The following is a 16951-nucleotide window of genomic DNA, read 5'->3' as shown; positions in this document are numbered from 1 at the left end:
TGGATGTTTACAGCTGTTTCTCTTCATTTTGATTTGTGGCCCATTAGCAAATGAAGGTTCTGTGAGCTTTTCTCTACTTGGAGAAGGCATTTTTTCCCCAGTCGCATTCTGAGTACCTTCCCACTTTCCAGTCCTGTATCTGACAATGTTTCTCTGCTATTCATAGAGTTTTCAGTGACTAGCAAATCGGAAGTAGTTTGTCACTCTTTCTTCCTAGTCTATCTTTGTTTGAAAGCTCATCTGAAACCTGTCCACCACGGGTGACCCTGCCCTGCTGGTTATTTAAAATACCGGTGGCATAGCCTTCAGAATCACAGCAATTTAAACCACCACAGCACGACAGACGAGTGGCGGTTGCGTGGTTGCTGTTAAATAGGAATCTCCTTGTGCTAGGGCCCTTAAGTCTGGCTCAAAAGCAGGATTTCTGTCCTTGGATGTCAATCAAGGGGCAGAAGCGCAGCAGGGGCAACTGGGTTGTAGTGAGATGCTTTGGGCTGGGCCTGTGTTTCTCTAAGTTGGTAGAACCCCGCCTCTAAGCAAAGATCCAACGGTCAGGCTAGGAAGGTGCTCAACCCCGCCTCTAAGCCAAGATCCAACGGTAAGGCTAGGAAGGCTCTCTCATGTCTGGGGTAAGTAGGACAGCCTGGCCCCGGCCCCTGCATTTTCTTCCCGCTTGGCAGTGTCTCCCCATCGACCTGGTCTCCAGACACCTCTCACCTCGCCGCTCCGTGGTCTGGGTTTCATTTAACACCTCCACCAGGTCTGCGCAGTTGTCGCACATTGTATACATGCTGCCCTCCATGATAGAAGCCCTCGCACAAAATGAGTAAGAGTCCTTAATAGAACACCAGGAGTCCTGGTGTGGGACTACAGGATAATGCACTGTACCGAAAGGTCAGCTTGAATGGAAAGGTCAGCAGTTCAAACCCACCAGCCTTTCCTCGGAAATACTATATATGAATCGGAACCAATTCAAAGGCACTTAACAACACACAATAGAACAAAACCTACTTTGAACTTTAATCATAATGCTTACAGAATTTTATAGTAAGAAGAAACAGAACTTAATATATTAAATAATTTAAATGTCAGAATCACAAATTTTTAAAACTTACCATCCCTGTTCGTTTTTATACTTGTAAGCAGCCCCAAGAATATGACACAAGGTGCCCCCAGCTTTGAAATCCATGAAGCATTTTGCCTAAAAAGCATAAAAATTAAATGAGAAAAATAATGGTACTAACAAAAAAAATCTTAATTTTAAGTTGTGCCATATAAATATAACAATACAGTTAACTTCCTTACATATTTTCCTAGAACAAATTGAGATACAAAGCCATTTTTCTAAAAGTAGACAAAAAATATTTTTTAAATACCATTTGCATTATTCTTTATGAAAATAAATCATCTTTCCAGAAGAACTAGATGAGCCCAGCTATCACTACCAACTGCTCTGAAAGGGATCACATTAGAAAGTCATTGATAAAAGTAGGAAAAAATGAGTAACAGAACTCCAAATCATAAAACAGACCAGGCTTACTGGTCAGATCGAGATTGGTGGAATTCTGGAGAGTGAGGTACTTAGCAACTCTTTAGGTCTAGAAATGAACCCAATTCCATGGCTCAATTTTCTGCCAAACACCAGACAGGGCTCCGAGGGGAACAGTAACACTAGTGAGTGTTGCACACCTTACAGTCCTCAACCATCTGAGATCAGAAGGGCAGTACATGCACAAAGACAAAGTTCAGAAGGGTGAGGAAAGGATGACAGACAAACGGAAACAGACAACACTGGAACTGAGAAAAACTATGTTACAGTCAAGAGATTGCAGTCAATGAGATGAAAGAAAATGTGTAAGAATTGTTGAATGGAAAACTGATTATCTGCTCTGCAAACCATCACATAACTTACAATAAAAAGTTAAACAAAAAGAAAACAGCCTTTGAGAAACTACATTTACAAAGGATAACTTAAATGTTTCAACAAGAAGCATTAAATGGATCAAACAGTGATATAATATAAACTTCATTGTTAATTTTAAAATCTAATTTCTAAAATGTATAAAATTTTAGCCACATTATACTACCTCCAATAATAAAATTTTTCGATGAAACAAGGAATATTCGTATACCATTAATTTTCCCCATCCTGGCTTTAAATTATAGAAAAAGGGTAACTGAATTTTGTAACTATTTTAATGATAAAACAGTGTACGTATAGCTGTAATTTTCAAAAAGATTTGCACTTAAAGGATTATAAAAGTATAGCTCAAATAAGTCAAAAGCTGAATGACTAATACCTTACAGAAGTAATTGCAATATAAACTGAGTATCAAATGTTGTTGTTTGGTGCTGTCGAGTCGATATGAACCCATAGTGACCCTGTACAGGGTTTCTGAGGCTGTAAATCTTTCGAGAGCAGAAAGCCTCATTTTTATCCTGTGGAACAGCTGGTAGTTACAAACTGCTGACCTTAAGGTTCTCCATCTGATTTGTAACCACTGCACTATCAAAGCTCCTTGAGTATCAAATAGACTAAGTAAAATGAAGTGTTACAAACACAGCATGCTTTTTTTCTGCCTGAAAAGGGTTATTACAAATTAATACACTGAAAAGAATTACAAGATACCAAATGGCTTGGACTCTCATTCTGCTCAGTATTAAAAAATTCTTTATATCTCTATTCCGCCAGGAAGCCTCTTGCCCCCAAAGAGGAAGGCTCTCTTGCTCCTGTTTACTCTGTGGGCTGGGACCACAACATCTCATACCAAAATCTACTACTACCATTTCTCTGCCATGCTTGCCGCTACACCACTTGCTGTCTCACACTGCTCAAATGCTATCTCCCAAATATTCTTCCTTACAGTAGTGAAGTACTCCTCCAATCTTAAAAGCTTAGCAGCCCATAGAGGAAAAAGGGCTGTGTGCTGACAACTGGGGGCGGGGGGACGGAAGGGGCAGGTTTGCAGGGTATACCCTTTGGTTGGTTGGTTGATGATGCATGGAGGAGACTGTAACTATGGCAACGAAATGATATATGATAGGATGAATATAAAGCTAATGTTCTCCCATGTAAACTATCAAATAATTCACAATAAAACATTTTTAATGCATTATCTGTGAAACACAATAAAACAAAGCACAATTAAAAAAAAAAAAAAAAGCTTAGCAGGATGACAAAATTAGCCAATCCCCTATTACATACATCACATTTACATCAGCCAAACTGTCCAATTCCTTTTGTGAGCCATATGCACCCAATCACTGGGGAGCATGGTGGCTGTAGGATAAGCACTGGACTACAATCCACAAACTCAGCAATTCAAGCCTACCAGCAGCTCCGCAGGAGAAAAATGAGGCTTTGTGCTCCCTCAAAGGCTTACAGCCTCAGAAACCCTAGTGTCATTGATGGCACTGACAACACCCACCCAATCATTTTGTGGGAATGACAAGACAAGGGCTAGAAGTGCCGTATTAAAGCAACTCACAATAACCTATGCTGAGCCAGGTACTTAATACCCAAAAAGACTCCACTGGCTAGTATATAATGTTCCACTTTGATTGGAGGAAAAAAAAATATTCTAAATAGTCAATTCTTATACCAATACTGTTTATTCAGGAAAAATCTTAAGGTAAGTAGCTGACATGTTTCACTGGAACACTCTTTTCTTTAACTGTCTCACTTATTCAGTTTTGCTTTACAGTTGTTGTTAAGCGCCTTAGAGTCAGTTCTGACTCATAGCAACCCTCTATGTGGTTGCCGAGGAGAAGATGGTAGATTTGAACTGCGAACCTTGCAGCTTATCCTACAGCACCAAATCAGGACTCCAAGTACAGACATTTCACAGTATTAAACATTATTACATCTATTCCTTTCATTTGAGAAAATGTTGAACACTATTTTGAGAAGTACATCTGGTATCGTTGGTTGTAAGCCATGAATTATTTTTAATTAAGACATGTGCCTAAAAATATTCTTGCCTAAGCTTTAAAACGTACAACAAATACATGAATTCATTCCCAGAAGTCAAGTATCTAAAAAATAAAAGACCAAAAAACCCTACTGCTGTCAAGTCACAGCACCGTACAGAACACAACAAGCAACATTATAGAGCAGAACTTCTCCACAGGGTTTTCCAATGCGGTAAATCTTTACAGAAGCTGACTACCACATCCTTCTCCTACAGAGATTGGTGAATTTGAACTGATGACTACTTTAACCACTGCTCCAAAATAAAGGCCCTTTAAGTGCCATTTTTTAAGACACTATATGAACTAAAATATTTCTAATTAGAAATTCTAATACACTGTGAATCACATTATATGGAACAATTTATATAATGTTATGTGCATATTTTTTCCAAATGACATACAATATATGATAAAGTGCAATCAATAGGTATTATTCAAGGAAACCTATAAGAGCTGGAAGTCACGGGATTGCTTCCTGGGTCTCCAGAGTTTTCTGTCTAGTGCAATCAATTGGTATTATTCAAGGAAACCTATAAGAGCTGGAACTCACGAGATTGCTTCCTGGGTCTCCAGAGTTTTCTGTCTTTGATGCAGTCTCACCACTTCCCTATTGCCCATTTTAGTGAAAAATAATTTAGTTTTCCTTCTCTTACAGGTTCCTACCTTACAGATTCCAGCTTTGGGAGATTTTACTAGTGTTTGAAACAGCTGAAAATTTCTAAAAGTTTCTGATTTTATCATTCTAATAATCATAAAGAAAGAAAATAGAAAATAGATATGTAAGTGTTTAGAAGTAAAGGAACACAGAACTTCCAAATGATTGAGAGAAAAAAAATGCACACATAGTTGATTCTGGTATTCATGGTAGTTATGGTTATAGAAACCACTGCTTCTAGATTAAATGGATTAGTTTCCTGGGAGCCTTTAGACACGCCATTTTCTGTATAATACAAATAAAGAAATTCCTGAAAGAAAATGACAGAAAGACTAAGCACTTAAAATTTTATTAAAAAATTAACTAAAGAGTCTTCAAATCAAGTATCAATGATATCCGCTCTGTGCACAGGGTAGATAGGGACAGGCAACTTGGACATTGGCTACCTAAAATGAGGGGGCAATAAAGGCACACAGTGACTGGCTTACAAGGTTTCAAGAGGGAGTTTAGTTTAAGAGTATGGGGAGAAAGAAAGAGTCCAAACTGAATAGCTGTCATCTTGTCTAGATGAGTCTGGTGAAAAGATATGGGGATAAGGTTCATGAATAATTGTTATCATGACTAATTGTGACTGTCACAATTGTAAATGTTTAAGTTTTGTAACAAAAAAAAGGGGAGTGGTTAATCTTACAGTCCAGAAACAGAGGACCCTAGGACCCTCAAGAGAGGAATGCACAAGCAGAATGAGGGACCTTATCCAGAGAAGCAGCAGCGCCAGAGATGGAGGCAGAGAATGGAGGCATGGAGAGGGGGAGCGGCTGAGGACTCTAGATTCACGGACTATGAAGAGGCGGACTAAGAGCTGGTAGCCAGGAGCAGACTTGCAGAATGTGCCTTTTGGAGATGTAAATTATTATATATGCCTGAGTGTTTTTTTTTTAATTTGTTTGTTTTTTAAAAAGCTAAAGTGGATAGAGAGAAATACTGTTAACTGATGGTACATGAAGGGGATTATAATCAACGTAATGAAACAAGGTATAGGAATGGTTGAATGTAAAACTGATGATATGCCCTGTGAACTTTCACTCAATCCACAATAAAAGCCTTAAAAAAAAACAAAACACTAGGCAGCACTTCAGGAATGCATTTGGGGGGTCATTTTAATCAGCACAACAACCAACAAAAACCACAAAAACATGGCATTAACTAAGACTACATAAAAGACATTTGTTTGAATATGAGTTGAAACAGTAAGGCAAGGCAGAGCACCACCTTGTGTTTGACCTTAGCTGGGAAAGCACATGTTGGGGTAACTCAAACTTTCACCACTCTAGGCAGGTCTTTGAAAGACCATGATAGCACAATAAACATTCATTTTACAGTCATAAATAAATTTTAGTGAGTAGGCAAATTCATAAAAATAGAATCCATTAATAATGAGAATCAAATGTATATACACATACGGAAAAAAAGAAAATGTTAATGTGGTAAAATGTTAACATTTAAGGATTCTAAGTAAAGGCAAAATGGAAGTTCTTTGTACCATTCTTGAATTTTTTTAACCTTTAAAATAATTTTCAACAAGAGAATTACCAAAAAACTCAATTAGTCATATAGTTCAGAAAATAAAATGTACTGATTATCCAAGAAAGTAGTTCTTACCAAACAAAATTTTCACATGTATCTCCAATATCTGAAAACTTGTTTATAAACTAACAGCATGTACTTACTATATAACTAGAATATATTTTTGTATAAGTCACCCACAGCACATATACTGTTGTTGTTAGGTGCCACTGAGGCATCTCCAACTGATAGGGACCCTTTGCACAACAAAACGAAACAGTACCTGGTCCTGCACAATTCTCACAAACTGTTATATAATTCAGGTCATTGCTGCAGCCACTGTGTCAAACTATCCCATTGAGGGTCTTCCTTTTTTTTCCCCTGGCCCTCTGCTTTACCAAGCATTATGTCCTCCTCTAGGGACAAGTCCCACTTGATGATACATCTAAAGTATGAGAGATGAAGTCTTGCCATCCTGACTTCTAAACAGCATTTTGGCTGTACTACTTCCAAGACAAATTTGTTTATTCTTCTGGCAGTCTAAGATACTTTCAATATTATTCACTAACACCCTAACTTAAATGCATCCATTCTCTTATGGTCGTTCTTATTCATTGTTCAGCTTACACATGCAAGAGGCAATTGAAAATACCATGGCTTGCATTCAGTGCTCCTTAGTCCTCATAGTGACATCTTTGCTCTTTAACATTTGAAGAGGTTTATGCAGCAGTTTTGTTCAGTGCAATCTGTTGTCTGATTTCTTGAATGTTGCTTCCATGAGTATTGATTATGGTTCCAAGTAAAATGAAATCCTTGACAACGTCAATCTTTTCTCCGTTTATCAAAACAGTGTCTATTTGTTCAGTTGTGAGAATTTTTGTTTTCTTTACACTGTGTTATATAATCCATACAGAAGGCTGGAATTAAGTGCTTCAAGTCCTCTTCATTTTCAGCAAACAAGATTGTGTCATACATATATAAAGGTACTTCAAAATGTTTGTGAAAAATATTAAAAGGTAATAAAATTCTTTCAGGATCTTTTTCAAACCTCCTCATAGAGTACAAATCATACACTAAAAAGGTGACATTTTAAAAGGATAAGTTGAAAAATCAAAATAGAAAAATGATCTCACTGTACTGTGGCTGTAATATGTAAAAATGGGATGGTGGCATCAGACCTCCTCCTCTAAATTCACAAAGGGGGAGGGGAGAGAAATCAGCATCAGCATCAGGTCAAGACTGACCCCTATGAGATAGAAGTCAAACTTTCCCCTACACACATAGCACGCTCTACTTTTCTGCTGTGTTTGATTTCAGTGGCCACACAGAACTCAAAAACAATACTCAGGATTATGAGGTTTATTGCTGTTGTTAAGTGCCATCAAGTCGGTTCTGACTCACAGAGACCTTGCATACGGTTTCCAAGGAGCGGCTATTGATTTTGAACTGCCTACCCTGTGGTTCAAAACGACCTTGCGTTCCAGTGCTTATTCTACAGCACCACCCAGGGAAATAAAAGTTACAAACTCAGAATAGAGTTTAGTCAGGACAACTTATTGGCCATGACTGCTGGCAGGCCTCCTCTCAGCCCCTAGGCCTGTCCTTGGCCTTGCTTGAGCAAGTGCTACAAATCTCTCTAGCTCCACACGAAGTACCTGATGCATCCTACTCCACCAGAAGCCTCCTGCTCCAATTCACCCAGCTCTCTTGCTCCATCAGTTGGCTTCTGCCACTGTAGTTGCCTCATTCAGTGGGCTACCTGCTGTGCTATGTGACATAGGTTTCCTGTTTCTGCCACCCTTTCTCTGCAGTTATTTCATGCTGTTTTGCTTCTCACTGTCTCCACTGTTACACCTGTCTCCTCAGTCCTCAAATCATGCATTATCACAGCTAGAACATACTACTGTTGTTACGTGCCATGGAGTCGATTCCGACTTGGAATCAAAGTTTGTTGGGAAAAAAGGAATTAAAAGATTATAGATTTTTTCCACCAACATTTTGAAGTTCCCACATAATTTCTGAATTTCAAAGATCAAAAAAAATTTCAAAGATCAGTATATAAAAAGGAAAAAAATCAACAGGCAATATTAGATTTTTCTCTCTTGAAATCAAACATTAAAAATAAAACCTACATGACCAGCTACCATTATTGAAAATTATGAGCATGAGATTCTAAAGAATCTTGATCAAAGGAGGAAACATGTAAAACAGAATTTTAAATTTTCATGGAATCTAGACTTTCTGAAGCCATGGAGGCTGGGGTGAACCCCTCAAAATTATTGTGAGATAATCTTTAAAACACAAACAAAAATACGCTCTGAAGTCTTCTTAAAAACCAAGCATTACTTTAGCTTAACTAATAAACCTCAGGGGGCAGTGAGTTTGTGTTCATGGGGTAGGAACAATTCAGAAAAGGAAGGTATGAATGGATATACAACTCAAAGAATGTTATCAATGTCCCTGAATTGTACATGTAAAAGGTGTTGAATTGGTGTGTTCTTTACTGTGAATAACAAAAATAATTTTTTAAAAGACCTATAAATTTCAAAAGAAAAGAACACAAAATCCAGTATTTATACACAAAGTCAAATGACGGAAGTCCTGACGTGGCACTTAGGATAAACACTAGATTGCTAACCACAAGGTCAGCAGTTCAAACCCACAAGTCACTCTCTGAAACCCTAATAAGGGTCACTGAGTCGGAACCCACTCGACAGCACTTAAGAACATAGAATTTCCAAGGAGCAGTTGGTGGGTTGGAAGTACCAAACCACGTGGATCGCAGTCCAGTGCTTACCCTTTCGCACCATACCAGTATTTCCAGAAACCCTATACAGGGTTGATAGGAATCAGAACTGACTTAACAGCACTTAACAATAGGCCAAATGATAGGTCCAAATATCAACTGTGAGGACAGCAAAGTTATATGTTCAAACAAACTCAGAAGTCAGTGCAACTAAAACAGAAGAATGGAAAAGGCTTGTATGGGGAACCATAAAAGAGATTACTACAATTGTAAGCATAAATTAATAGCTAAAATTTTGTCATGTTTTCTCTTTTTAAAAAATTTTAAGAGCTATTAGCAGCAAAGGAAATATCTACAGACTGCACCCAAAAGTACAGAGACTAAAGATCAATCAGAGCTTTACTGATATACTTACAGGGAGTTTGGTAAAGGCCGGATTAGTGACATGCTTCCCAAAGGCATCTTCCTGAAACTGTAGAAGCTGCACCACCAGTCCAGCCAGCGTTTTATTGGTAGGAGCATCAGCATGAACATACTACAAGATAAAAACAGGACTCAAAACCTGGTATGAAGGTACAGAAAAGAACAACTGGCTTACTTCCTACTATCCACTAAGCTCTGGCACTGTGGCAGACTGATAGATTAGACACAGACTGCAGTAAAGGAGCTTACAAAAACAAACATGTTAGCTCACATGATATGGACGTCAGATACTTCTTTCCAAAATTACCACATGAAAAATGTGTGTGTGTGTGTGTGTGTGTGTGTATGTGTATATAATTATAGAGAGACAGAGAGAGAGAGAGAGAAAATTCATTTAAGATGTGGCAATCTTTAATTCATAAATTAGACATTAATGTAGTAGTGTGAACTATGCCTCATATCCCCTCAAAAGGCAGTCTCAGTGTTACATATATAGTTATAGAACTGTAAGTTTTCTAAAGGAGCCCTGATAGCACTGCAGGACAAGTATTTGGACTGGTAACCAAAAGGTCACATTGTGCTCTTTTAAGATCTATATATGTAAGAGAAAAATTAAGCTTTCTGCTCACATAGAGATTCATAGCCTCGGAAACCCTATTCAGGGTTGCTATGAGTTTGAATCAACCCTATGGCAGCAAATTTAGGATTCTTATATTGCATTTTTAAAGTTTCAAAATATTAATCCTGAAACTTAAATCTAATTTAACCAATACGAATGAAGTCAACATTTATGTGGCATAAATGTGTCTATTTTACCTAAAATATGTATAAAATCATCTTCAAGGATTGTCTCATTTAATTCTAACAGTCCTGTGGAAGTCATTCTTACTCCCAACTTATAAATGAAAAAAAAAAAATGAAAACTTATAGAAATCAAGTGTTCTACTCAAGAAAACCAACTGATAATAGACTACTGAACTCACATCTTCTAACCAAATCTAGTATCATTCCACTATCCCATACTGAAATGAGAGCTTACTTCAACTGCTTCCAAAAACTGCACCTAACACATTAGTAACATTAACATAGATAAAATCTTTCAAAAGGCTGAATTCTAATTAAGGAAAAAGGCAATCACATGTTGAAAATTTCAGTCATATGCATATTTTTTCAACAAAAATGTCCAACACCATAGCTTTACTTATTAAAAAACAACAACATAGCTTCATTATTCTGATTAAGAAAGTTGCTACATAGGTTTAGGGTGCTTTATTAATAAATGTGTTTTATAATATGGATAACATTAATGAACCATCAAAAGTTTAACTTGACCCTAAACAACCCTGTTCCAGCAAATGTCCCATTAAGTAAACAAAAAACCCACTTAAATCTGTAAATTTGTATAAATCACATTAAAATGCCTTCCTTAAATCTAGTTCAATTCTATTCATCATCCTGAAATCTTACATCTTACTACAAAATAAGTCAAACTTTAGGAGCTTATAAGTCGATCTTAAATAAATCAAACTGCGAGCTTAAGTCAGTCAACCTGGGCCTACAGAGAGACTTCACTCCAAGGTATTGGAGTTGAATCCCTTTGAAATCAGCAGTGCTAAGGTTTCATTATCTGAAAACTCCTCACAAACTACTTTCCTATAAAATATTGTCTTTTGGACTTTACCAAAGTTGGGATGAAGGACATGTAGTAATACCTGGAAGGTAGCGTTAGTAGGGAATGAACAAGCCTCTGCACTTCTACTAACACTGACAATGCAAGCTCAGGCAAACAATGGGCCTCCCAAGTTTCAGTTTCCTCAAGTTGTCTACTCCTCTGGCCCATTTGAAGTTCATGGCAGTCAAAAGTATCACTCTACCTTTGTTGCTAAATCAATTTTATCAACAAAGCCTAAATGACAGGCTCCTAGATGGGATATCTGTTCATTCATTAAACAGGTATTTAAGGAACACCTAACTAAGGGAGTCCTGATGTGGCAATGTGGGTTAATGCGCTAGACTGCAAAGTCAGTTTGAACTGCAAAGTTGGTGGTTCAAGCTTACTAGTCATTCTTTGGAAACCCTCTACAGGGTCGCTATGGGTCATAACATACTCAATGGCACTTAACACCACCACCACCACCACCACTAAGGGCATTTAAAAATAAAGATAATACAAGGAAGCACTCTATTTAATTTGAAATCACTTGGATTTCACAAGCAGATGCATAGCTATGTCCATCTCTTCCCAAAGACTGTGAACTCCTTCAAAAAAAAAGATAGTGTAGCAAAAAGAATTTGGGTTTTGGCTTCACTAAATCCCAAACCTATCGATTTAAATTAAGGAAATTTTACTTACATCCACAGCCTCACAATCCTTACCTATAAAGAGGTAAACACTATCTAGATCATTGAGGAGGATGTAAGTACCTGACACATAGTAAAATGCTCAGTAACTGAACGTATGAATAACTCCATCAATAAAAATGGAACTTAGTAATGTCACCTTTGTTTCATACATTTGCTGAGATTTAAGCTGCAGCTGCTCTGAAAATGCAATATTGAATGCAACAGAAATGCTTAGTTAAAACCCATCAATGTGCATACCAAGTAGAAATATACTGCAGAAAAGCAGCATAGTGCCTTCTGGTTTGTATTTTCACCACTCCACTTCCAGAGGCTGATACGATTCTGGCTGTCAGGCCTGAAAGGTATATGTATACAAGGGGGCTTCAAAAAGTCTGTGAAAAAATAGAATTAAAAGATAATGGAATTTTTCCACAAACTTTTTGAAGCCCCTCTGTACAATTCTGAATCTTGAGTAGGCCCAAAAATCTATTCTAGCTTTACAAGACCCTGAGAAAACAAGCCTAACTTTGACTTTAGACCTCAGGAACACTGAGCTAATGTTAACCATGAGGCTTCAATACTGGGAGGAGACCTTCAGTCAATCTCACAGCCATTTCCCTACCCAACCAAACAAATCTTTGAAGAATTATGCATGAAACTGGAAGAGACTCAAAATGTTTTAATTTGGGTGATCTGGAACAGGAAAAATTACACGTCAAAATCTTTAATTAAATGGAACAGTCAGAAAAGATGTAATGAGACCTTTCAGGAGCCTGATGCAAAAAATTGGACTCTTGGCAGGGCTGTGATGAGTAACACATATTCAAAGCTGAGTTGCCACTTCAGAGCAGGGCACCGCTATTTCCAACTCTTAAGGTCAAAAGATGTGGTTACTATGCAAAGTACATACTGCCCTTGTTTCCAGCAGAGCTTTCACCCTTTTTCCTGTTTAAACTACCATTCTGGTGTCCCCAAATTTTTAAAATTCAAGTCTGTCTTCATTTAATTTTCTCAGCCATAAGTGAACAAACAGAACAGAACTAGTTCAAATACCTTGAATTATCCACATCTACAGCTGTCGACATAAAGTTGGGGCCAAGCACACTGAGAATTTGGATTTTTTCTATATGCTCCTTTGATATTCAAACTGATAATATTCTTAAGTATTTTTCTTAAACCTACAATGACTTTGGAGTACTGGTGTGGTGCTTTGGGATAGAGCACTGTCCCTCAGGGTCAGTTTGAAACACGAAGTCCACAGTTCAAACTCACCAGCCGCTCCTTGGAAATCTATACAGGATCTCTATGAGTCAAAACTGACTGGATGGCACTAATAACAACAAAATACTAACTTTAAGACACAAAGTATTAGCTGAAGGACACTTGATAAATGTTTTCACAAAGTTTTAACTCCCTTGGCCACTTTCAGAAGTTTTCTCACCTACCAAAAAAAAGTGATCAATTCATCACCATGTTGAGTGCAACACTGGTCTCTTACTTGCATGTTGCTGTTGTTATTTGCCGTGGAGTTGGTTCCGACTCACAGTGATCCTGCACAGGGTTTCCCAGGCTGTACATTTTTACGGGAGCAGAAAGCCTTACCTTTCTTCCGCCGAACAGCTGGTAGTTTCGAACTGCTGACCTTGCAACTGAACCACTGAAACCACTGAACAACTAAAACCACTACGCTACCAGAGCTCCTTACATGTAGATGAGAAAAATTCTAAAAAGCCCTAAAATATTTTCCAATGTTTCTGGACACAAAAGTCTAATCTAGCAATTTAACTCTTCTCACTTCCTAAAACTTCAAATAAAAAAAAAAAGGTCATTTAAGAATGATTTAATGTGATATGGAAGGAACCCAAGACCCCTCCCTGCCCACACCTAATGACAATTTCACCATATTGAAGACCTCGAATGAACAGCATCTAGACTACTTTATCTGTTCATTCATTTAACAAATGTTTACTCAACTACAAAAGGTGAAACACTCCATATACAAACCAAAAGTCACTGGTAAACAAACAGGTTATGGTTATGGTTCTCAACATGGGAAGTTCAGAACTGGGATAGTGTACCCAAAACGTGTGATGGGGCATAGAGATATTTTGGGCTGTGTGCATTGTTACATCTTCTAATAGACTCATTTTTAAGTATTAACATTAAAATGGAGCTCAAAACAATGTACTAAAAATGGGATTATATTCCAACTTAGAAAAACACTGCTTAAACAGAGCTGACATTCTGAAAAAGGAGACAATCAGGTAATTAAGTGATCTAATACTAAAAGGAGGTTCTCATTAAAGACCTCATTGAGGAACACATTGTTATAGTTAGGTACCGTCGAGTCGTTTCCAACAGTACAACAGAAGGAAACATGCCATCCTCACAAATGCCGCAAGTGCAAGTACACACTAACCCTTATATATTCACACAACCAAAAACACAACGAATACTAGTTCTCAATATTATAGTTCATTTTACTTGCATTAACCTGCTAACTTCCAAGTATAACTTTTTTTTTTTTAAGGCAAAACAACAGGTACTAAAACCTAAAGTAACCTCATTAAACTTTGGAATCTGTCTCTAAATAAAACTTTAAAATTTTTTTCTACAACGCCGATTCAAAGTTTTTAGGATCATCGTTCACACTCTCGTAATGCAACTAAAAAACAAGAAAGGTTCACACGCTCCAGGATATGCTGGGCTCAACTAACTGCTGCGCACTAGGAAAGGGCTTTCGCCCGCGGAGCGTGGGTTCACGGGAGCGAGCACGGGCTCCTGCGGGCCCAGGTCTCTAAGACGCTGAAAGAGGGCGGCGGGGGCGTGTCGGGCCCGGCGCCGGCCTTTGTTGTCCCTCGTGGCGGGCGGAGGGGGAGGGGCGGCCCGAGGCCCGCGAGGCTAGTAGCCTTTCCCGGCCTCCGGCGCGTGGTCTCCCCACCTAGCGACGAGCGCGCGAACCCACCTTCTTGTAGTGCTTGCCCAGCCAGACCCGCACCGAGTCCAGCTGGGACACGGTCTCCGGGCTCTCCCAAAACTTGCTAGCCGGACCCCCGTCCTTCCGTCGATAAACGGCCAGGCCCGCGGCAGCAGTCGTGCCACCCGTGCCTGCGCTGCCTGCCGTCGCCCCCGGCCCGCCGCCGCCCGCCGCCGTAGCCATCGTAGTTGCCCGTCGTGCCCACCGCCCGGCCCGCCCCGGCCCTCACGGTGCTTCTCTTTCCCACCCGAGCGCGCGCGCGACACCGTCACCGCCGCCTCCGGGCCCCGCCCAACCAACCCCCTTCCGGTGCGGATGACCGGCCCCGCCCACCCCCTGACCGGCGCCGTAACCGACGATGGCACGCGCAGGAGCAGTCTGCGCACGCACCCAAGCATGCGCAATAGGAGTACTGTGGACCATAGCTTTCTGCCCGCCTCTTCCTGCAGCTTACCTTCTTCGCTTCCTAGTTTCGTTCTTTGCGTACCTGTCACTCCGCTGTCTACCTGCATCCGAGAGTTCTCTGGTTAATAAACTCATATGCGTTTTTGTCATTGTCTGCCACAGCTGGAGACAAAAGGCCTGGTGAGAAGTGCAGAAGGGAAAGGCCTTATCGAGTGCCCAAGGACCCACCCTGAGCGTTGGGACTCTAAACAAACCAATCCGTTTGTCTTCAGATGTCCTGGGCTCAACTAACTGATGCACACTAGGGAAGGGCCCCGTCTGCCTTTGTAAACGTCCATCAGAGTTCCCGGTGCCCGGGAGCGGCTTGCATATACCGGCTTATTTAGTTTTGGGTCCCTTTCATCAGCTAGCTGTGCTTTGAAACTCCACTATTCTTCCGCTCTGAATTTCAGTTACATTGTTAGGTGCCGATTCGGTTCCGTTTTATGGCCACCCTGTAACGGATTTCCGAGGATTGGGTGGTAGGTCTGAATCATAGACATTGCGGTTAGCAGTCCAGTGCTTATCCTACAGCGCCACACCAAAACCTCGAAATTTATAACCTAGAGGTGTTTCAGAAAAATACTTGGTTATAAAACCTTCTGTTAATGGCACTCTTATTAATAAAATAAAAGGTTATGAAATTACAATCGCCTTTCTTTCCTTAAAGTAAATGATGCATGTGTACAAATATACGAATACATGTTACATGCCATTGAGTGAATTCCGGCTCACAGCTACCCTACAGGACAGAGCAGAACTGCCTTATGGGGTTTATTGTTGTTGTTATATGCCATTGACTGGTACCGACCCTAGCGACCTTATGCACAGAACGAAACACTGCCCAATCCTGGGCCAACTTCACTACTGTAGCCACGCTTGAGTCCATCGATGCTGGCACTTTGCCAGTCCATCTACTTGGAGGTCTTCCTCTTTTTCTCTGACCCTCCACCTTACAAAACATGATATCCTTCTCCAGCGACTGGTCCCTCCTGACAATATGTCCGAAGTATGAGAGACAAAGTTTGGCCATTTTGGCCTCCAAAGAGCACTCTGACTGCACTTCTTCCAAAACGGATCTATTGGTTCTTTTGGCAGCCCGTGGCACTTTCAATATTTTCCTCCAACACCATAACTGAAAAGCATCAATTCTTCTATGGTCTTACCTATTCAATGTCCAGCTTTCACATGCAGATAAGATTATTGAAAATATCATGGTTTGGTTCAGGTGCACCTTCGTCCTCAAGCTGACATCTTTGCTCTTCAACACTTGAAAAGGTCTTGTGCAGCAGATTTGCCTAATGCAATACATCCTTTGATTTCTTGACTGCTGCTTCCATGAGTGTTGATAGTTGATCCAAGAAGAATAAAGTCCTTGACAACTTCAATCTTTTCTCCATTGATAAGAATGTTGTTGATTGGTCCAGTGGTGAGGATTTTTGTTTACATTGAGATATAATCCATGCCTAAGGCTGTGCTCTTTGATCATCATCAGTAAATGTTTTAAGTCTTCTTCACTTTCAGCAAGCAAGGTTGTATTATCTGCATATAACAGATAGTTAATGAGTCTTCCTCCAATCCTGAACCACGTTTTTCTTCATCTAAGCCAACTTCTCAGATTATTTGCTCAGCATACACGTTGAGTAAGTATGGTGAAAGAATACGACCTTATTGCACAACTTTCTTAATTTTAAACCATTCAGCATTCCCATGTTCTGTTTGAACAACTGACTCTTGGTGCAGGTACAGATTCCTCATGAGCACAATTTAAGTGGTCTGGAGTACTCAATTCACAAAATGTTAAAAAAAAAAAAAAAAAAAAAAA

The 16951-nt window shown here is 39.5% G+C and overlaps 1 protein-coding gene across 1 annotated transcript in view; it reads right to left on the bottom strand.

Moving 5' to 3' along the window:
* The window catches only part of SMARCC1 (SWI/SNF related, matrix associated, actin dependent regulator of chromatin, subfamily c, member 1), a 207848-nt gene extending 192891 nt beyond the window's left edge, over window positions 1–14957 (bottom strand). Inside the window, exons 1-3 of the mRNA XM_006868793.1 lie at window positions 14671–14957; window positions 9355–9474; window positions 1116–1201 (exon numbers count right to left, since the gene is read on the bottom strand). Of these exons, the coding sequence (XP_006868855.1) occupies window positions 1116–1201; window positions 9355–9474; window positions 14671–14865 (401 nt within the window). The 5' untranslated portion in view covers window positions 14866–14957. The remainder of the gene's footprint in view (window positions 1–1115; window positions 1202–9354; window positions 9475–14670) is intronic.
* Window positions 14958–16951: the final 1994 nt, after the last annotated feature.

Source organism: Chrysochloris asiatica, unplaced genomic scaffold (genome assembly GCF_000296735.1).
Source record: "Chrysochloris asiatica unplaced genomic scaffold, ChrAsi1.0 scaffold00124, whole genome shotgun sequence".
Lineage (NCBI taxonomy): Eukaryota > Metazoa > Chordata > Mammalia > Afrosoricida > Chrysochloridae > Chrysochloris > Chrysochloris asiatica.
The sequence above is the reverse complement of the archived record's forward strand: the minus strand, read 5'-3'. Positions and strand labels throughout refer to the sequence as shown.